Source organism: Mus caroli, chromosome 6 (assembly GCF_900094665.2).
Source record: "Mus caroli chromosome 6, CAROLI_EIJ_v1.1, whole genome shotgun sequence".
Classification (NCBI taxonomy): Eukaryota; Metazoa; Chordata; class Mammalia; order Rodentia; family Muridae; genus Mus; species Mus caroli.
Window position 1 is genome coordinate 33,022,164 of NC_034575.1, and position 19,493 is coordinate 33,041,656.

General features: G+C 40.4%; 1 protein-coding gene across 1 annotated transcript in view; it reads left to right on the forward strand.

Moving 5' to 3' along the window:
* Positions 1-19,493, forward strand: part of Ttc26 (tetratricopeptide repeat domain 26) — a 42,922-nt gene that overhangs the window by 21,933 nt on the left and 1,496 nt on the right. Inside the window, exons 11-17 of the mRNA XM_021164800.2 lie at positions 465-518; positions 1,542-1,605; positions 5,340-5,428; positions 6,535-6,618; positions 7,870-7,939; positions 16,888-16,994; positions 18,691-18,824. Of these exons, the coding sequence (XP_021020459.1) occupies positions 465-518; positions 1,542-1,605; positions 5,340-5,428; positions 6,535-6,618; positions 7,870-7,939; positions 16,888-16,994; positions 18,691-18,824 (602 nt within the window). The remainder of the gene's footprint in view (positions 1-464; positions 519-1,541; positions 1,606-5,339; positions 5,429-6,534; positions 6,619-7,869; positions 7,940-16,887; positions 16,995-18,690; positions 18,825-19,493) is intronic.

Sequence of the window (19,493 nt, forward strand, 5' to 3'; positions counted from 1 at the left end):
TTGTAGACCAGGCTGGCCTCGAACTCAGAAATCCGCCTGCCTCTGCCTCCCGAGTGCTGGGATTAAAGGTGTGCGCCCCCATGCCCGGCTCTGAATAAATGAACGAAGCCGGGCTATCTGGCCTATCAGGCCCCAGGAATCTGCCTATTTTCACCTCCCCAGCGCTGGAATGACAAGTGTCTTTTTACATGGGTCCTGGGGATTGAACTAGGGTCCTCATGGCAAGCCCTTTGCCAACAACAAACTCCAGCCTCTCACTGAATTATTTCTGCTTGAGACTGGGCTTTTACAATGATGAACTCTGCTGTATGGGCACTTGCCCTCTAGACGTAGACCAGACTCCTCATTCTTCCATAAGCCAGGATAGAGCAGAGAAAAGCGAGCCAGCATATGAAGTAGAGTTGGTGCAAGGGGCTAACAAGAAAGCCCATGTAACTGTGATTGGTGTGATTGTGTTTTCCCAGGAGTATATCCTCAAGGGAGTTGTCAATGCAGCCCTTGGCCAGGAAATGGGTTCAGTGAGTATGAAATCATGATAATCTATATTTGGCAAAGTTCTAGCTATGTAAAGACCACAGTAGATACTGATGGGCAACAACTAACAAGCTTACACTCACTGGCTTCTTTTGAAGGCCCTTTTCCCTTAGTGTTTGGGTAGGGGTGCTAGGGATCAAACCCTTCTGCATGGGACCAGGCTGACCTAGAAGATCTGCCTGCCTCTACCTCCCAAGTTCTGGGATCAAGGTATGTGCCACCACTGCCTGGCCAATTTTTTTTTATTGTTGTTGTTCTTTGTTTGTTTTGTTTTAATTTTGATTTCTCTAGTTAGGGTCTCATATACCATATCCTCAGGATGGCCTTGAACTCACAGAAATCTTCAATCTTTCTGCCTCAGTCTCCCCAGTGTTTGGTTTAAAAAGCATCTTACAAGTATAAAAGCAGTTGAAGGTCAGGCTGCTGTTGGGCATGGTCCACACCTATAACTATAGCACTTGGGAGGCCAAAGCTATTCAACGGCCCAGGTTACACAGTGTGACCCTTTCTCAGCAGCAGGCAGACAGGTGGGCACGCAAACAGATGGGTGGATAAGCTAAGGCTCTTATCCACGTTAATGTAGTAAGTTCTTCATGAAACAAAGGATACAATAAATAAACCTTTCCTCTCTGAGTGCCTTCATATAGGTAGGCAGCAAATACTTACTGCTGAGACGAGTGAGTCTAATAAGTAATCCTTGTTCTGTCTATAGCACCTTTCCAAAGTTCAGACAGAGTTACATATTTGTTGAATGTGTAAATTTACTTAATTCACGGATTTTAGAGTGGAATTTTGAGGTTAGAGTTTTCTTCTCTAACTGGTTCTACTTGTGTTCACACAATTCTAGATTGTAATTTTCTAGGTACTGTGCTAATAGGAACTTGAGCATGATATAAAACAAGGATATGTGTTAAATGACACGCAGAAAATGCATTACAGTCATAAGTACAATATAAATAAAATATTTGTGCCTGCTGCCTCTCTAAGAGTTCTGTTCTGTTTTGCAGAGGGATCATATGAAAATTGCCCAGCAGTTTTTCCAGTTGGTAGGAGGATCAGCTAGTGAATGTGGTATGTCTATGATCTGTCCTTTTGAACACAGTTCATATTTGCAGTTGGACAATATTGACTGGTGGAGTCTGCATATCTAGAGATATATGTTATGCTTCTTGTTATGAAGCAACAAGTTAGAAATTGGAGAGGAAGGCTGAGGATGTAGCTCATTTTGTAGTTTGATCAACTGGCACTTGGAAAGCCTTGGGTTTGATCCCTTAGTACCACATTAAGTAAATATCATAGGTGGTACCTATAATTCTAGCCCTCGGGAAATAGAAACAATACCATTAGAAGTTCAAAGAATCCTTAGCCCCACAGTGAAGGATAGCCTGGGTCACAGGAGACCCTGTTGCAACAATCACACGCACACACACACACACACACACACACACACACACACACACAAATAAACACAACAATAAGAGAAAATATCAGCATTTTCCCTTTTGAACATACCAGTGAAAGAGGATAAGAGAGGGCTAGAGAGATGGTCAGTGTTTAAGAACATCTGCTGCTTTTCCAGAGGAGTCAAGGTCAGTTCCCAGTACCCACATCAGGTGGTTCACCACCGCCTATAAGCCCAGCTCCAGGGGATCCAGTATTCCCTTCTGGCCTCCACAGGCCCCTGCATTCACATGTGCACATACGTAAAATACAAATAACTGTTTTAAAAAATGGATATGAGATTAGAGAAATGGCTCGTCAGCTAAGAGCACTGTTTGCTCTTACAGAGAACCTGAATTCAACTCCCAACACCCACAGGACAACTCACAACTGTGTGTAACGCCACTCCTAAGAAACTGATGTCTTCTGGCCTCCATGGGAACCAGGCACACGTGATAAACAGACATATGTTTAAGCAAAGCACTACTACATGCAAAAAATATATAAGTACAATTTTTAAAAGAGCGATGTGGGAATAAATAGGAATAAAATTTCTTCTTATTCCTAAAAGTTGTAAATATAGATTAGTTTTAATGTGAAATGATCTTATGGAATTTTTAACAACTCCATATATATTTACATTCTGGCATGTTACAGTCGCGTCCCCACCCCCCAGGGGGTCATTTGCCTTTAAATTTCACTTTTTGTTGTTTTGTTTTCTGAGACAGGGTCTTGAGATCACATTGTGTATCCTTAGCTGGCCTGGAACTCACTCCCAGGTTAACTTTGAACTTATGATCATCTTGCCTCTGGCTCCCGAGTACTGTGATTACAGGCAAGCACCACAGCAAAGCCTGACTTCAGAGCATATTTTGTTGATTATAGAAATAATCCCAGCCGGGCATGGTGGCGCAGGCCTTTAATCCCAGCACTTGGGAGTTAGAGGCAGGTGGATTTCTGAGTTCAAGGCCAGCCTGGTCTACAAAGTGAGTTCCAGGTCAGCCAGGGCTATACAGAGAAACCCTGTCTTGAAAAAACAAAAACAAAAACAAGAGAAAAAAAGAAAAAGGAAAAGGAAAAGGAAAAGAAAAAGAAAAAAAAACCCAGACTGAGGCGAAGGCTCCGTGGTAAGCACTTATCAGCATGTGGGCCTGAGTCTGGATAACAAGTTCCCATAGAGATAGGGCAGTGAGCATCTGTAATCCCAGTGTTCCTGATGCGAGATGGGAGGGGGAGCCTGGAGAATCCCCACAAGTTTACTGGGCAGCTAGCCTGACATATATGGGCAAACTGCAAGAGAGTCTGACTCAAACAAGGTAGAAGGCATGGAACATGTAAGGTTGTTCATTGTACATACACCTGTACACAGATAAACATGCATGCACATCATACATATACACACATTTGTCACGCACATAAAAAAGGAAAAATTAAAACTAAGGGCCAGTCTTATCTGGTATTAATTGGCGGGGAAGGAGGCTTGATGCCCCAGCATAGAGGGATGCTAGAGGGGTGAGGCAGGAATGGGTGGATGAGCAAAGGACACCCTCTTAGAGGCAAAGGGGAGAGGGAAGGGGTGATGGGAGGGGAGTTGTGGAAGGGTAATCGAGAAAGGGAATATCATTTGAAATGTAAATGAATAAAATGATTAATAATAATAATAATGGCCAGTGAGCTGAGTCAGTAGGTAAGGACAAATGTCTACCTCAGGACCTGAGTTTTTTCGCCACACTCCACATGATAGAAAGGGAGAAGCAACTTTTACAACTTGTCCTCTGACCTCTGCATGCCCACCAAGGCAGATTGATGGCCACACTCAGATGCAATTCAAATGTATACAAAATGTAATAAAATACACTTGAAATGTTAAAAAAAATGAATCATTAAAAAAGAGAGAAAGAGGAATGGCTCAGTGGTTAGGAGCATGTATTACTCTTGCAGAGGGCCAGAATTTGGTTCCCAGCACTCACAACTAGCTGTTACTCTAGGTTCGGTTCAGGGAACCTCATACCCTCTTCAAGCTTCTGTGGGCATCTGCACACATACACATAAATAAAAATAAACTCTTTAAAAAGAGACAGAGTGCTGGGAGGGAGAGTGGGAGGAAGAGAGGGAAAATAGATAAAATTTAAGTCCTGGGATTACAGGCATATGCCACCACACTAAGTTTCTCTTGTTCTCTCTTTTTTTCTATTAAAAAATGTAGCTGGATGTGGTGGTGCACGCCTTTAATTCCAGCATTCGGAGGCAGAGGCAGGGATTTCTGAGTTTGAGGCCAGCCTGGTCTACAAAGTGAGTTCCAGGACAGCCAGGGCTACACAGAGAAACCCTGTCTTGAAAAACAAAAAACAAGACAAAACAAAAAAATGTAAATCTGCAGGGGTGGCACATGTCTTTAGCACTTTGGGGACAGAGGCAGGTGAATCTCCGTGGGTGGGCTCCGGGCCAGGCTAGTCTACATAGCAAAAAAGTGTGCTTGCTGAACTGATTGTTAACTTCTTAAAAATTACTTCTGGAGATTCACAAGAGTTTCACCAACACTATTTATTCAATAGTATTTCCTTTATTTTTTGATTTGTACAACAAAAACTTACTAAAGCTTTGGAAATGTAGCAACAAATAAAACAAGAATCCCTGCCCTTGTGGGGCTTACAGTGTAGTGGGACAGACAGACCTTGAACATAATACAGAAGAGATCATGGAGCATACCAGACTATGATAAACATTGAACAGAAAAGTACGGAGTCTTCAGAATGCCGTGGGTGTGGATGGGGGTGTCATACTAGCATCTGCTATCTCAAATAGAAGTGTAATATCAGAGATAAGTGCTGGACCAGGTCAGAATCAGGTACCTTCATGGCACGTAATTTCTCTGCTGGAGCTCGGAGGCGGTAGGTTGTATTGGACAGGTAACTATGGAGACTTGACCACATTGAGTTGAGGTATTAGAGTTACATAAACCAAAGTCTCATAAAGGCAGTCTAGGGACTACCAAAATCAGTATACTTGCAGGAGATATGTTTCTTATGTACTCTGTGGATTGACACGAGAGCTGAGGGCCAGCAGAATGTACAGTTTCAGAATCAGGAATTAGAAAGAGCTCCTAAGATTCAGTGTTTTACTTTAGACAGGATTTCACAATATAGCCCTGGCTGTCCTGGAACTCACTATATAAAGGAGGCTGGCTTTGAACCCACAGAGATCAACCTGCCTTTGCCTCCTGGTGCTGGGATTAAAAGTGTGTGTCACCATGTCCAGCTATGCTCCTATTTCTAAATTCTACAGTGACTTAATTTTAACTAAAGACACCTTCTGGTTTCATGAATTTCCATGGTTTCTTCCCCCTTTTCTCAATCCCGTTTTAGATACAATACCAGGAAGGCAGTGCATGGCTTCTTGTTTCTTCCTACTTAAACAATTTGATGATGTCTTGATTTACCTCAACTCTTTTAAGGTCAGTATGAGTTATCTATGTGACGTTATATGTGACACACTTTACATGCAGTGTTAAATAGAAATGATGGCTTAGGCAGGAGAATTATGAGTTTGAAGCCCAATTGGATGTGCTGGTATATGCCTTTAATCTCAGCACTCAGGAAGCAGAGGCAAAGGCAAGTTGATCTCTGTGAGTTCAAGGCCAGCCTCTGTAGAGTTCCAGTTGGCCAAAACTATGTAGTGAGACTGTGTCAAAACAAAAAAAAAGAATTCTAGGCCAATCACACTTACTTCTCCCCCACCAAAAAGTTATAATATATAGCCTCTCTTCTCTGGTAGTATTGATGACATCAAGGAATTAATCTAATTCTTTTATCTTTTAAGACAGGGTTTTCCTGTATTGTTCTGGCTGTCATGGAACTCACTCTATAGACCAGGCTAGCCTCAAACTCAGACATACACCTGCCTCTGCCTCCCAAATTTGGGGATTAAAGATGTATGCCACACCTGGCTTAATTCATCAAGATTATTTCTATGGGGGCAGCAAAAAGAAAAAAAAAAGAAAAGGAGAGAGGGAGGGAGGGAGGGAGGGAGAGAGAGAGAGAGAGAGAGAGAGAGAGAGAGAGAGAGAGAGAGAGAGAGAAGCATGGTGGCTTGAGTTCAATTCAAGAACTTAGGTAAAGGCAGAAGGAAAGAGCTAGAGCTGAACCACAAAATTGTCCTTTGACCTCCACATGCACAGTTGCACACACATCACATATGTACACACACATACATGCGTGTGCACACACACACACTGATTTATTTTTTGTCTCACTATGTTACCCTGGCTGGCCTGGAATTCACCATGTAGAGCAGGCTGTCCTCAACTCCCAGAGATCTCTGTCTGCTTCTGCCTCTTGAGTGCTGGGATTAAAGGTGGGGGACATCATGCCCAGTAATAATGAACTATAAGAAAGAGAAAGAAAGAAAGAAAGAAAGAAAGAAAGAAAGAAAGAAAGAAAGAAAGAAAGAAAGAAAGAAAGAGCGAGGAGGGAGGGAGGAAGAAGATTGTTTAGCAGAGCTGATGATTTTACATTTTACATGTTAATATTTAGTGTGGCCTGTTCTTGGTACATTTTTCAGAGTTACTTCTATAATGATGACATCTTTAACTTTAATTATGCCCAAGCCAAAGCTGCAACAGGCAATACCAGTGAGGGTGAAGAGGTGAGTACCTGCCTTTTTTCTCTCTTTAAAATGATGACAAGCCGGGCGGTGGTGGCGCACGCCTTTAATCCCAGCACTTGGGAGGCAGAGGCAGGCAGATTTCTGAGTTCCAGGACAGCCAGGGCTACACAGAGAAACCCTGTCTGGACCCCCCCCCCCAAAAAAAATGATGACAAATATTAGGGTGCCTGCTTTCAAAGACATTTGAATGATCATATCTAAAAGCATCCTTAGATTCTTTGTTTGTTTGTTTTTTGGTTTTGTTTTTTGTTTTTTCGAGACAGGGTTTCTCTGTATAGAAACCTTGCTGTCCTGGAACTTAAACCAGGCTAGCCTCGAACTCAGAAATCCGCCTGCCTCTGCCTCCCAAGTGCTGGGATTAAAGACGTGTGCCACCATGCCCTGCTCTTTAGATTCTTCTCACTAAAATAAAATGGTAAAGAGTAAAGAACTATTAAAGGTTGATTTAGCTAGGGACTAGTACCCTATTCCAATAAACCCAGCACTTAGTAATAGACTAGCCAGCCTCAAATAACAGGAGTCCAGCGAGGTGGCTACATAATAAACCTGATGACCCAAGGTCATCCCTAGAACCTACTTAAAACCCTGGCTGTGGTAGAACTCTTGTAAATGGGAGACAGGAACAGGAGAACTGCCTGCAAGGTGCAGGCCAACTAGCCTCCAATATAGAGCACTGCAGCAGCAAGAACCAACTTCTGAATGCCGCCCTCTGACCTCCAAATAAATGTACATCATGTCACACATGTACCATGTTCTCTCATGCACACGCACACACATGTGCACACAAACACATACACAGAGTAAATAAATAATTTGTTTCATTATAGTTTACATTAAAAAGTACATTATCAACCTGGAGAGTTGGCTCAGCTTATTAAGAGCACTTACTGATTTTGAGGAGACTAGGGTTTAGTTCCCAGCACCTATGTGGTGGCTTTTAACTGCCTACAATCCAAATTCCAGGGCATCTGATACCCTCTTCTGTCCTCCGTGGGCTTTTGCATGCTCATGGTGTATATACACTCAGCAGGTTCACATGCATGCCCATAAATAAAAAGATTTTAAAAATATATTATCGATAAACAGTAGATTTTATAATCATTAATGTTTTCCTTTAGTGCTTCAGTTTTCCTATTAAACTATAAGGATACAGTATCAGCATCCTGGATAGTTGATAATGTCCATTTTTATTGTATACTCTGCCTCATGTTTATTTGTTTTCTCTCATAGGTTTTCCTCTTGATCCAAAGTGAGAAACTGAAAAATGATTACATTTATCTTAGCTGGTTAGCTCGCTGCTGTAAGTTTCCTTCTTCAACATCATGACATGAGTTCTAGTTTTCTTTCTATCATGGAATCTGTTTGGGAATTACGTTAAGCATTTTCTACACTTCTTTGTTCTCTGTAGGATTGGTAGACACTGATTGAGGGTTATTTATGCTCTTCAGCAAGAGCTGCCCTGTGAATGTGATGTGTAACTGCCCGTGATTAGTTCCATCATTCCACACTGACATACCACTGCTACTGCAGAAAGATGTCAGGTTTTAGCTTTATTAAAGCTTCCAGACTCTGCAGTGTCACTGGAGGAATGATGCTGCCACGTTGATGTTGCCTTTTCATTTTTTAAGCCTGAAAGGTGGCAACATGTCAGAGTATAATTTTTGTTCACTGATAACCTTTAATTCTCGGTTTTTTACATACATTCATTGTACATAGTGCAAGGTTTCATCAAGACAACGTCAGGTTTATCATGCACTTGACCATTTCTACCTCATTTCTACCATTTCTACTCCATCCCCGTCTCTCTCCAGCTTTTGTATCATAAGGAGAAATGGACTTGTGAAGCTGTATAAGATCTGGGACCCACAATGAGAGAATGTATTTGTCTAAGTTTTCATAAGTTAATATGATAGTCTCAAGTTGTACATGTATAATTTAATTGTTCTTTATATCCAGGGTGTGTGTGTGTGTGTGTGTGTGATCTATTCATATGTTGGAGGGCATGTGGGCTAATTCCCTAGCTTGATTATAATGTATTGTGCAGAATAAACATGAATATACAAGTGTCCACGGTGTGAAGACCTAGAATCATAGTCTAGTTCTATTTTAGATAGTCTTGCTTTGTTGTTTTGTGGTGCTAGGGCTCAAACCTGGAATCTTGTGCATGGGAGGTGAGTGCTATACCACTCTATAAACACACCCCACTATTTAGAGGTTTTGTGGAGCTTTCACGGTTGCACCTATTGGAGTGATGTGTATTCCCACCAGTAGTGTATAAAGGCTCCCTTCTCTCCACACTCTGCAGTACTTATTTGTTAGGTAACCATTCTGACTGGGAAGACATGGAATCTCATGTGGTTCAATTTTCATTTCCCTGACTGCTAAGGATGTTGAACATTTTCATATGTTTATTGGTCATTATATTTTATATTCTAAGGACTGTTAATTTTATTACCTATTATTATCTATTACTGATTATTACCTATTATTATTAATCACCTATTATTATTATTATTAAAATTTTGGTATTTTAGGTCTTGGGAGCTTTTTACACCAGATATAGCTAAACCAATATTTTTGCCCTTTCTGTAGGCTGCTTCATTAGATGTTTTCCAAACTACACAGAAACTTTTTTAAAAAATTTATTTTATGTATAGTACACTGTTGCTGTCTTTACACACACCAGAAGAGGGCATCAGGTCTCATTACAGATGGTTGTGAGCCACCATGTGGTTGCTGGGAATTGAACTCAGGACCTGGAAGAGCAGTCAGTGCTCTTAACTGTGGAGCCATCTCTCCAGTCCCACAGAAGCACAGAAGCTTTTTAATGCATTTCTTAAGTTTCATAAATAACTCCATTTATTAAATTCTGGCCTCAGTTATGATTATTAGGCTATTGGAGTGCTTTTGAGAAGGGCCTTGGCTAAGCCTGTAAGTTGGGAGTTTTTCCCCAGGGTTTCTTCCAGCAGTTTAGATTTTCAGGTCTTAGGTTAAGGCCTTTGACCCATAGTTTTAAATAGAGTGAAAGATAGGGATCTAATTCCACTCTTGTGTGTGGCTATCCACTATCCTCAGCACTGTGTTTTGAAAAGGCTATATTTTCCCCAATTTATGTTTTGAAACCCTTGTCAAATTCAGGTGGCCCTAACCATACAGATTTAATTGTGGGTTATGTATTCTATTCTATTGAGTTATATGTCTGATTTTGTATTATACCTTTTCATATTTACATGTGAATTTTAGCATTTTTTATGTCTCTGTAAGGAACACCATTGGAACTTCTGTGGCAGTGTCTTTGAGTCTGTAGTCTGTATATTGTTTTTGGAAGTGAAGCTGTTTTTATTTAGCTGACTCATGACTACAGTCACTCTTCCATTTTTCTAGTGGGGTGTGTGTGTGTGTGTGTGTGTGTGTGTGTGTGTGTTTAAATTTTCATTGTCTAGGTCTCTTCCTTCCATAGTTAGGTTTATTTCAAATCATTGTTGTGTTGTCTTTAAAGTACTATAAATGAGATTATTTTCCTGATTCCTTTCCTGGCAAGTTTATTATTGGTAAACAGAACGACGATTGTTTTTTCCCTGCTGATTTTTATATACTGATACTTTGTAGAAAGTGTTCATTAGTTTTAAAAGTTTTCTGGGAGAATTTTTAGGGTTTCCAAAGTATAAAATCTTAAGTCTGCAAGTAGGGATAATTTGACTACTCTTTTATTTCTTTGTTTCTCTTGCTTTATTGCTCTAGCTAAGACTTCAAGGACTATATTGAATAAGATTGGTGAAAGTTTTAAAAGGTGGAGAAAATGGACTCCTTGTATTATTCCTGGTTTTACTTGAAAGTCTTTGAGTTTCCCCATTTAATGTAATGCTCACTGTAGATTTTCCCTCTCTCTCTCTCTCTCTCTCTTTTTTTTGTTGTTTTTTGTTTTTTGTTTTTTTGAGACAGGGTTTCTCTGTGTAGCCCTGGCTGACCTGGAACTCACTTTGTAGACCAGACTGGGCTCGAACTCAGAAATCTGCCTGCCTCTGCCTCCCAAGTGCTGGGATTAAAGGTGTGCACCACCACCGCCTGGCTAGATTTTCTCTTTTGCTTATTCACTATGCTGCTATGGTTTGTTCTTTCCTTACCTTCATGGGTGTACATGTTTCTTTTCAGTGTGTATGACTCTTTAACCTTCTTCTATAGTTTTGTTATAGTGGACATAAACTACCATGGCAAACTTTTCTTCACTTATAAGCATAGCTTTGCTAAGTATAGTAATCTGAGTTGGTAATTATCTTTGAGAATTTGAAATATGTCATGCCATGGATTTCTGACTTTTAGATTGTCTGTTGCAAAATGTTCTCTTGTTTGATGAAGTTGTGCTTACAGGTAACTTCATGCTTCTCCCTTGAAACGTCTAAAGTTTCTTTGGGCTCTGTAATGCTTAGTGTTTTCACTATAATTTAGGACTTCATCAATTAGGACTTAGTAACTTAGGAGCTTATTTTCTGGTCCTGTCTTCTTGGTGTTCTAAAAGCTTTGCTGGAGCCAGCCAGCCAGTCAGTCAACTTGGGAACCACACCTGGGGGAATGATTATAAGAAAGGCAGAAAGAAGATGCAAGAAACAGATATGGGAGGGCTGCTGGTCAATACCATGCCAGCAACAAGTGTATTTTCTCAGTGTCTGTTAAAGACAAGCGACAGAAAGCATGACCAATTCCCAGAAGTTAAACAATGCTTACATGTTTACAATGCTTACATGTTTACATGTTTACAATGCTTACCACAAATGCTTACATGTCGAGTTTATGTGTACACAGTATTTATGTTTGACTAAGGCTATTTCCTTTAGGCTTGGACAGTCTCTCAAGGACATATGTGTAAGCAGAGGAACTTGACAGGATATAATTGCATGTCTTAACTAAAAACAAAGAGAGATGTCAGTAGACTTATTCATCACAAGCAAGAAGTCAGCCAAAGTTACCTCTGATGTGCTCCCCTCATGTCCCCTTTTTATCTATAAAGCCAAAGCTGTCTCAGCTATTGGTGCACCATGACTCTGCCTGTCCTAGGCATCCCCTCAAGAAGTATGGACCTTACCTTCATGAATCCTAGCATTCCTGCCCTGTCTTGGGTTGATCCACCTCGGAGAAAACTTTGTCTTTTTTATCTATAAGAGCCTCAAACCTTATCAGTCCTGGGGCAGAAAGCTGTGCCTGTCTTAGATTTCCATCTGAAAACCCATCATTGGTACATGAATAATCTGTATTCATGGTCTGTTTTAGGTTGAGAAGGTTTTCAAGACAATCTTACCTGTCATGACTACCAATTTCTGCTAGGAAAAACATTGGAGCTTGCATTTATGTAACTCTGCACTGACATCTGTAAAAGCTCTGATGATTCCTCTCAATAGAACAGGTAATAGACATGCCATTAAAAGGATCATAAAGCCAAGTCCTGCTATACCCTATAAGAGCGATGTAAACAAGGACCATAAAGGAAAAATGGCCTGTAAAATTTTTAAAATATTATTTGCAGTACTAGCAGCATCAAAAGACAAAGGCTTTACATTTCTTAAATTTGCAACTTCCTTTGTAGGATTAATAATCTAAAGTAGTATTAGTATTATGCCATATACCTTGAAGGTGCCTTTTTACTCTGGTCCAGTTAGATTGACTCTCATTATACATTTTTGGAGTTATACAGATCCATAGATACTGAGCATGACCTTCCAAATGGCTTCCGATTCTCATTCCTAGTACCTCACCTCCCATGGTCTGTAATGTATCATATCTTTTGTTACATAAATTCTTTGTTCTAGCTGTCTATCTAAATCCTCTTGTATGCTCAGGGCATTGGTTACATTTTCTACAAGATGATTAACAAAACTAGATGTCTTGTGCTAAAGCAAAAGCAGAAATAGTAGTACTGGCAGGAAGTGTTATGAAAGCAATATCACCAGCAATGATCATCAGCTTAACCATCCTTGTCAGAGCATGATCTAATTCTTCTAACAGTTGTAAGCAGAGAGTCCCTTGGCATTCAAGGTCCAAAAATTCAAAATAAAATTTTGTAGTGAAGGAGTATATAACTCCCTTTTTTCATAACTGATTTTTTAGAGCTCCATGGGCTTGTTCCTTTGTCTTTATTGTCTCCATTTTATGCCCGGGGATCATTATTAAGTCTTTTAATTATGTCCCATATGTTTCAGTTTTCATCTTCCATTAATACTTTTTATTGTTATATGAATGTTCACTATATTAATCATAGTTCTTTAACAAAACAGAACTGAGAGAATGCACACACACACACACACACACACACAAGACTTGCTATAACAACTTACAGGGTAGAGTCCAGGTATTCCAACAATGACTGTTTATGATGGAAATGCTCCAAATCTGGTGGTTGTTTTGTCCTCAAGCATGGCTATCTCAGCATTCTCCCAACCTGGCACTGGAGCCCTAGAGAATTCCTGGAAAGCTGATGGTCTTTAATCTACATTGGAATCCCAAAGAAGTTAGGGGTTTTTTGTTTATTTGCCTTTTAAGATTCATTTATTTATTTTATATGAGTACACCGTAGCTGCCNTCAGACACACCAGAAGAGGGCATCAGATCTCATTACAGATGGCTGTGAGCCACCATGTGGTTGCTGGGAATTGAACTCAGGGCCTCTGGAAGAACAGCCATCTCTCCAGCCCCAAGAAGTTAGTTCTAATACAGGACAAAGGAATGCTTCAGCAATGGGACAGATGGCCTTGTCTGTGAGAGTGAGGACAAGCAGGTAAAGAAAAGCAAATGCTTTCTTTTACATAGGCTGCACCTGAAGGCATGGCCTACATCTAGTGTGGGTCTTCTGGCCTCAAATAATCTAAATAAGAGAATGCCTTGGGAGAGTAGGTGGGGGAGCGTGTAGGGGACTTTTGGGATAGCATTGGAAATGTAAATGAAATAAATACCCAATTAAAAAAAAAAAAAAAGAGAGAGAGAGAGAGAGAAAGAGAATGCCTTATAGGCATGGCCAGAAGCTTGGGTTTTAGTTGATTCCATATAGTCAAGTTGATAACTGAGAGTAGCTATCCTAACTCACCTGAGTTCTCCCCCACTCCTGATACTGTCTTCCACTTGGTCCTTTCCATTGGTGAGGCTTTCCACTGAATTTTTGTATGACTTACTGAATTTTTCACTTATAAAATTTCAAGTTAAGTTTTATCAGTATTTCTTTTTATGAATCCTTTTCATATTTTATTTTGACATTAATTTCAGTTTTAAACAATTTATGTCTTTTTTTACCTTTATTTTTCTTTTATGTGAATGGGTGTGTACACTCTGTGAATGAAGTCCCTGGGGAGGCATGACAATGTCAAGTTTTGTTTTGCTCTGTTTTGAAACAGGGTCTCACTATGTTGCTCGGGCTGTCTTGGAACTCACTTTATATAGACCAGATGGTTACTCTCTAGCTCTGCTCTAAGGTTGAATGCAACTGAAGAAACAACTCTAACCTATGGATATGCCTATCATGAAAAGCAACCGCCTCTTCAACGCCAATAATTGTAGTGGCATAAAGAGACAAAAGTAGTACATTGTGTTCCAAGATACTAGTTACTAATGGTGGGACAGAGGGAAGTAAACAAGGAAGACTAGTGAGTAGTCTGAGCAACGGAAAAATGTCAGAGGGAAAAGTAAACAAAGCATGAACAATAAAACAAAGAGGAGATAAGTCATCTCCAGCTGTGGCAGAATGAACCCATATCAGATAGCCTAAAACAATACTAAGTAGCCTTCAGGAGGCTGACACTAGGAGAGCCTTAACTATAGGTCTTCTTATGGTCTTTGAAAATGCCAATTAAAAAAAATTTAAACAAAAATAAATAAAATAAAAAAACCTAGCACTACTTCAGCAGAAGTCAGAAAGATCAGACGTGCAAGGCCATCTCCTTGGCTGCATAGTGAGTTTTGGCTGCATGATGAGTTTGTGGTCGTCAGTCTGAGATACTGAATGGTTGAGAGACATAGGGAACCATATCTTTGTGAGTTCAAAGCTATCCTAGTTTACATATTGAGTTCTACCATCCAGGGCTACAGAATGAAATTTTTTGTGGTTTTTGTTGCTTTAGGGTTTGTTCTTTGGTTTTGTTTTTTTTAGCTAATCTGGGCTAGAGAGATGGTTTGATGCTCAAGAGTGTTCACTGCACTTCCAGAGGACTTGATTGGTTTCCAGCATCTACATTAGACAGCTCCCATAAGACTAGGCAACTCCCCTCATATTAAGGCTGGATAAGGTAACTCAGTAGGAGGAAAAGAGTCCCAAAGCAGACAAAGGATTCTGGGACAGCCCCTACTCGCACTGGCAGGAGTCCCACAAGAAGACTAAGTTATACAACCATAACATATATGCAGAGGTCCTAGGTTAGACCCATGCAGGCTCCCTGATTTCCATTTCAGTCTCTGTGCGCCTCTATGAATCTAGGTTAGTTGATTCTGTGAAAAATATAATAAAAAATAAGCAGGGTAGTGTGAGCATACACATTTAATCCCAGCATTTTGGGAGGTAGAGGCAGGCAGTCTCTGTGGTTCAAGGACCATCTGGTCTATCAATTGAGTTCCAGGACAGCTAAAGCTACAGAGAAACCGTCTCAAAATAAATAAATAAATAAATAAATAAATAAATAAATAAATAAATAAATAAGGCTACAGAGAAACCGTCTCAAACAAACAAACAAACAAACAAACAAAATTAAAAAAATAACAGGGCACAATAGAGGTGATTCACTAAGTTAAAATTCGATATTAAATAGGGGAAGCATGACAGTGAAGAAAAGAGGTGGGGGTTTAGGTCTGTATATGTTGCCTCACCTGGGCACAAGTATCAGGCCTGTGCCTGTGTAGTCCCTTGCATAGACTTGTTACAATCCAGTCAGATTTAAAATATGCACCAGGGGCTGCTGGGATGACTCAAGCAAGCACTTGTCTCCTGGAAACCACATAAAGGTAGAAGAAGAGAACAGATATTTATTCCCTGGCCATCATACATGCACCCTGGCATAGGCCCCTCCTTCCCAAACACACAACACACACATACAATGAGTAAAAATTTTAAAGCTGTCTTTAAAATGGTCAATATGTTTTGATAGTCACAGGAACATTTTAGCAATTGCATATTCTTCTCTTTGCTGATGGTGCCGGTAGTATTTTGAGGCAAAGTCTCACTCTATATCCCAGGTTAGCCTTAAACTTCTGGATCCCATTGCTTTCATCTCCCAAAAGCTGGAATTCCAGGCGTGGACCATAGCACTTGGTTAGCAGTTAGATTCTATGAGGATGGAACTATGAGCAGAATTGAATGAATAGTGACTATACCCTTTAACAAAGTGGGAACTTTTAGAACTTAACTCAGTCTAAAAGATAAGTATGTAAATCTTAAATATGTTAGGTTTGACCCAATTCTGGTAAGAAACCAGTTAGATGGCAGCATTACAAGCTCTCCATATGAGAGTTACTTTACAAGTATTTTGTATGTAAGCCCAAGTCCATAGAATGGCATAGTGCAGGAGTTATTTCTTATATATTTAAAAAGCTTAAGCCTGGGGGCTAAAGTGATTGATGGCTCCGTGGTTAAGAGTACAGGTTGGGGGGCTGGAGAGATGGCTCAGTGGTTAAAAAACTGACTGCTCTTTCAGAGGTCCTCAGTTCAATTCCAGCAACCACATGGGGACTCACAACCACCTGTAATGGGATCCAATGACTTCATCTGGTATGTCTGAAGACAGCTACAGCATACTCATCTACATAAAATAAATAAATCTTTATGGCTAGAGAGATGACTTAGCAGTTATGAGCACTGACTGCTCTTCCAGAATTCAAATCCCAGCAACCACATGGTGGCTCACAACCATCTGTAATGAGATCTGATGCCCTCTTCTGGTGTGTCTGAAGACAGCCAGTGTACTTATATATAATAAATAAATAAATTCTTTAAAAAAATCTTTTTTAAAAAAAAGAATGCTGAATGATCTTGCAGAAAAACAGAATTTGGATCCAGGCAGCTCACAGCCTCCTGTTACTCCAGCTCCAGAGGGTCCAGTGTCCTCTTTTGACCTCCTTGGCACAAACACACACACACACACACAAAATTAAGTTTAAAAAATGGCACACTCTTATAATTCCATCACTTGAGAGGCTCAAGGCTGGAGTTTAAGAACATCTTTGGTTAATATCCTGAGGAAGTATCATAAAAAACACTAACACAACCGTGTCCTTTTACAGATATTATGAATAAGAAACCAAGACTAGCTTGGGAACTTTATCTCAAGATGGAAACCTCTGGCGAGTCTTTCAGCCTCTTACAGCTCATTGCCAATGACTGTTACAAGGTGAGTTTGGGTGACAGGAAAGGGAAAATTGAGGACCAGCGCCACATGGCATCAACTAAATAATTCTAGAGACTGGTGAGCTATTAGAAGGGATCTGCCAGAAGATTTTGTTTTGCCATAGCATGTGGACCTGGGTGGTTGATCCATTGGTATTCATACAAAGTAAGCTGTGCATTCTCACATACCACTCTATATATGTGCTGGCTTACATACTGTGAAGAAATGCAAAGACCCTGAGAAGAGGAAGAACACTTGGAAAGTAGGCAGAAAGACATGATAAGGGGTTGTATGGGCCTGGAAGCTTCTAGCCTCCATACAATCTAACCTACCAAGTTAACTGACTCAATCTGACTTCTCTCAGCTTCTGACTGAATTGCTCTGCTTGGCCTCATACTAACTTTGGCAATATGTCCTAATCTTCTGGATCCTTTTCACTCACTGGCTCACTATGTCTTCACCTGTATCTAGCTTGTTCTCTCTGCAACCCATAAAACTTTCCCTGCCACACACACACACTACACGGCCTGTGTCTAGCTCATTCTTTCTCCCTGCACCGATCTTCAGTAGCTTCTCATTTCTGTACTGTTCTTGTGAGAGTTGGGCATATCCTCTCTGACTCATTGTTAAATCTTTCTCTGATTTACTTTGTCTGCCTCTCAATTGGGTTTTTGTTTTGTTTTGTTTTTTGGGTTTTTTTTTTTTTTTCGAGACAGGGTTTCTCTGTGTAGCCCTGGCTGTCCTGGAACTCACTCTGTAGACCAGGCTGGCCTTGAACTCAGAAATCCACCTGCCTCTACCTCCCAAGTGCTGGGATTAAAGGCATGCGCCACCACTGCCCAGCTCGTTGTCATTTTCAAACATGGCTGCATCCTTCTACAAACTAACCTTACCTTCCACATTAGGGATTAGAGGTGTGCACTAAGGGCGTGTCAGTATTCCAGCCAGGTCATACTCTGATCCAGGGTGTCTCTGTATTCTGGTCAGATCATCTTTGGATGTGATCCATTGCCAGAGCACCTGTGTTGCCGGACTAAAATTCCTCTACATTACCTTAAGGAACTTGTCAGTGACTGAGTAGTAGGCTGGAGGAGTAACCAAATCCACAGAGTGAGGAGGATCACCCAGTAATTTAGAGCCTTAAGAGCCAACTTGGGAAACCCACATAAGCAGATTTCAATTGTGCTCAGTATGTTCTATAAGGCTAAGGAAATGTGTCGAGTCTTTGGGATAGATGTCTGCAAAATGAATTTAGACACTGTGTGCTTAGAATTGTCACAGCCTAGGCAGTCTAAGAATTTAGGACTATGAGGGAAAGATTTTGAGCTGAATTTGGTCCAGTTAGTGTAGTGTATTGAGAAAACTTGAAAAATACCTAATTCAAGACAGCCATCAGTTTCACACAAGAGTAGAATAGAATTAGAAGAATCAGCAAATGTCTTGATGACAGCATAAGTCAACAGTATTAGACAAAATGCTCTATCACTGAAAGTAAGGGCATGGGGCTGTAAATGAACCTATGCATTTAAACTGTGGTTCTTTTGTTTTAGCTAGGAATTGAAATGTACCTAAGCTGCTACCTCAAATGCTACCTTCTGTGCATTTGTTTCATCCCGTTCTGTTCACTATTACATATGTTTTTTTCTGTCCCACCTTTTGATTAAATGTCAATACTACCACCATGCTTTCTTTTGTGCAGATGGGCCAGTTCTACTATTCAGCCAAAGCTTTTGATGTCTTAGAAAGACTGGATCCCAACCCTGAATACTGGGAAGGCAAGAGGGGTGCCTGTGTGGGCATTTTCCAGATGATTTTAGCTGGGAGAGAACCCAAGTAAGTAAACAAATGGACAGAGCTGCCTCTATCCACCTGCCCCTGGTGCAGATCTTAAAGGTAGAAACATTGAGATGTTAACATTGCATGATCATTTTCTTCCAGAAATGTCTTATTTTATGAAATCAAATGACTCTAAGTCATAAATTCTGGGGACTCTAAGCATACGAGAGCCTCCAAATTCAAGGCAAGGGGCACATCAGGCTCTGGATGAACAGCCATTTCCACAGCAAGTGCCATTGATGCTTCTGCCCTCTAAAAAGTCCTTCTGCTGTCTAATTTAGGCCTCAAAGAAATAGAAATGGAGTAGACATGGTTGATAATTCTTTTATTGCTTCTGCCTTCTTGTATTCCAGGAAATGCTAAGGTATTTGATTATGTAAAAACTAAGAGGATTATACTTCTATGTGGTTAAAAACTAAAATACTTAAAAGAAAATTCCTAGCACTTGGGAGTCTGAAGCAAAATAGTGGGCTCAAGTCCAGCAAAGTCAACCAGGGCTAAAACTAATTTATTAATTTAGTGTTATAAAAATAGTTCTGTGGGCTGGAGAGATGGCTCAGTGGTCAAGAGCATTGACTGCTCTTCCGAAGGTCCTGAGTTCAAATCCCAGCAACCACATGGTGGCTCCCAACCATCCATAATGAGATCTGATGCCCTCTTCTGGTG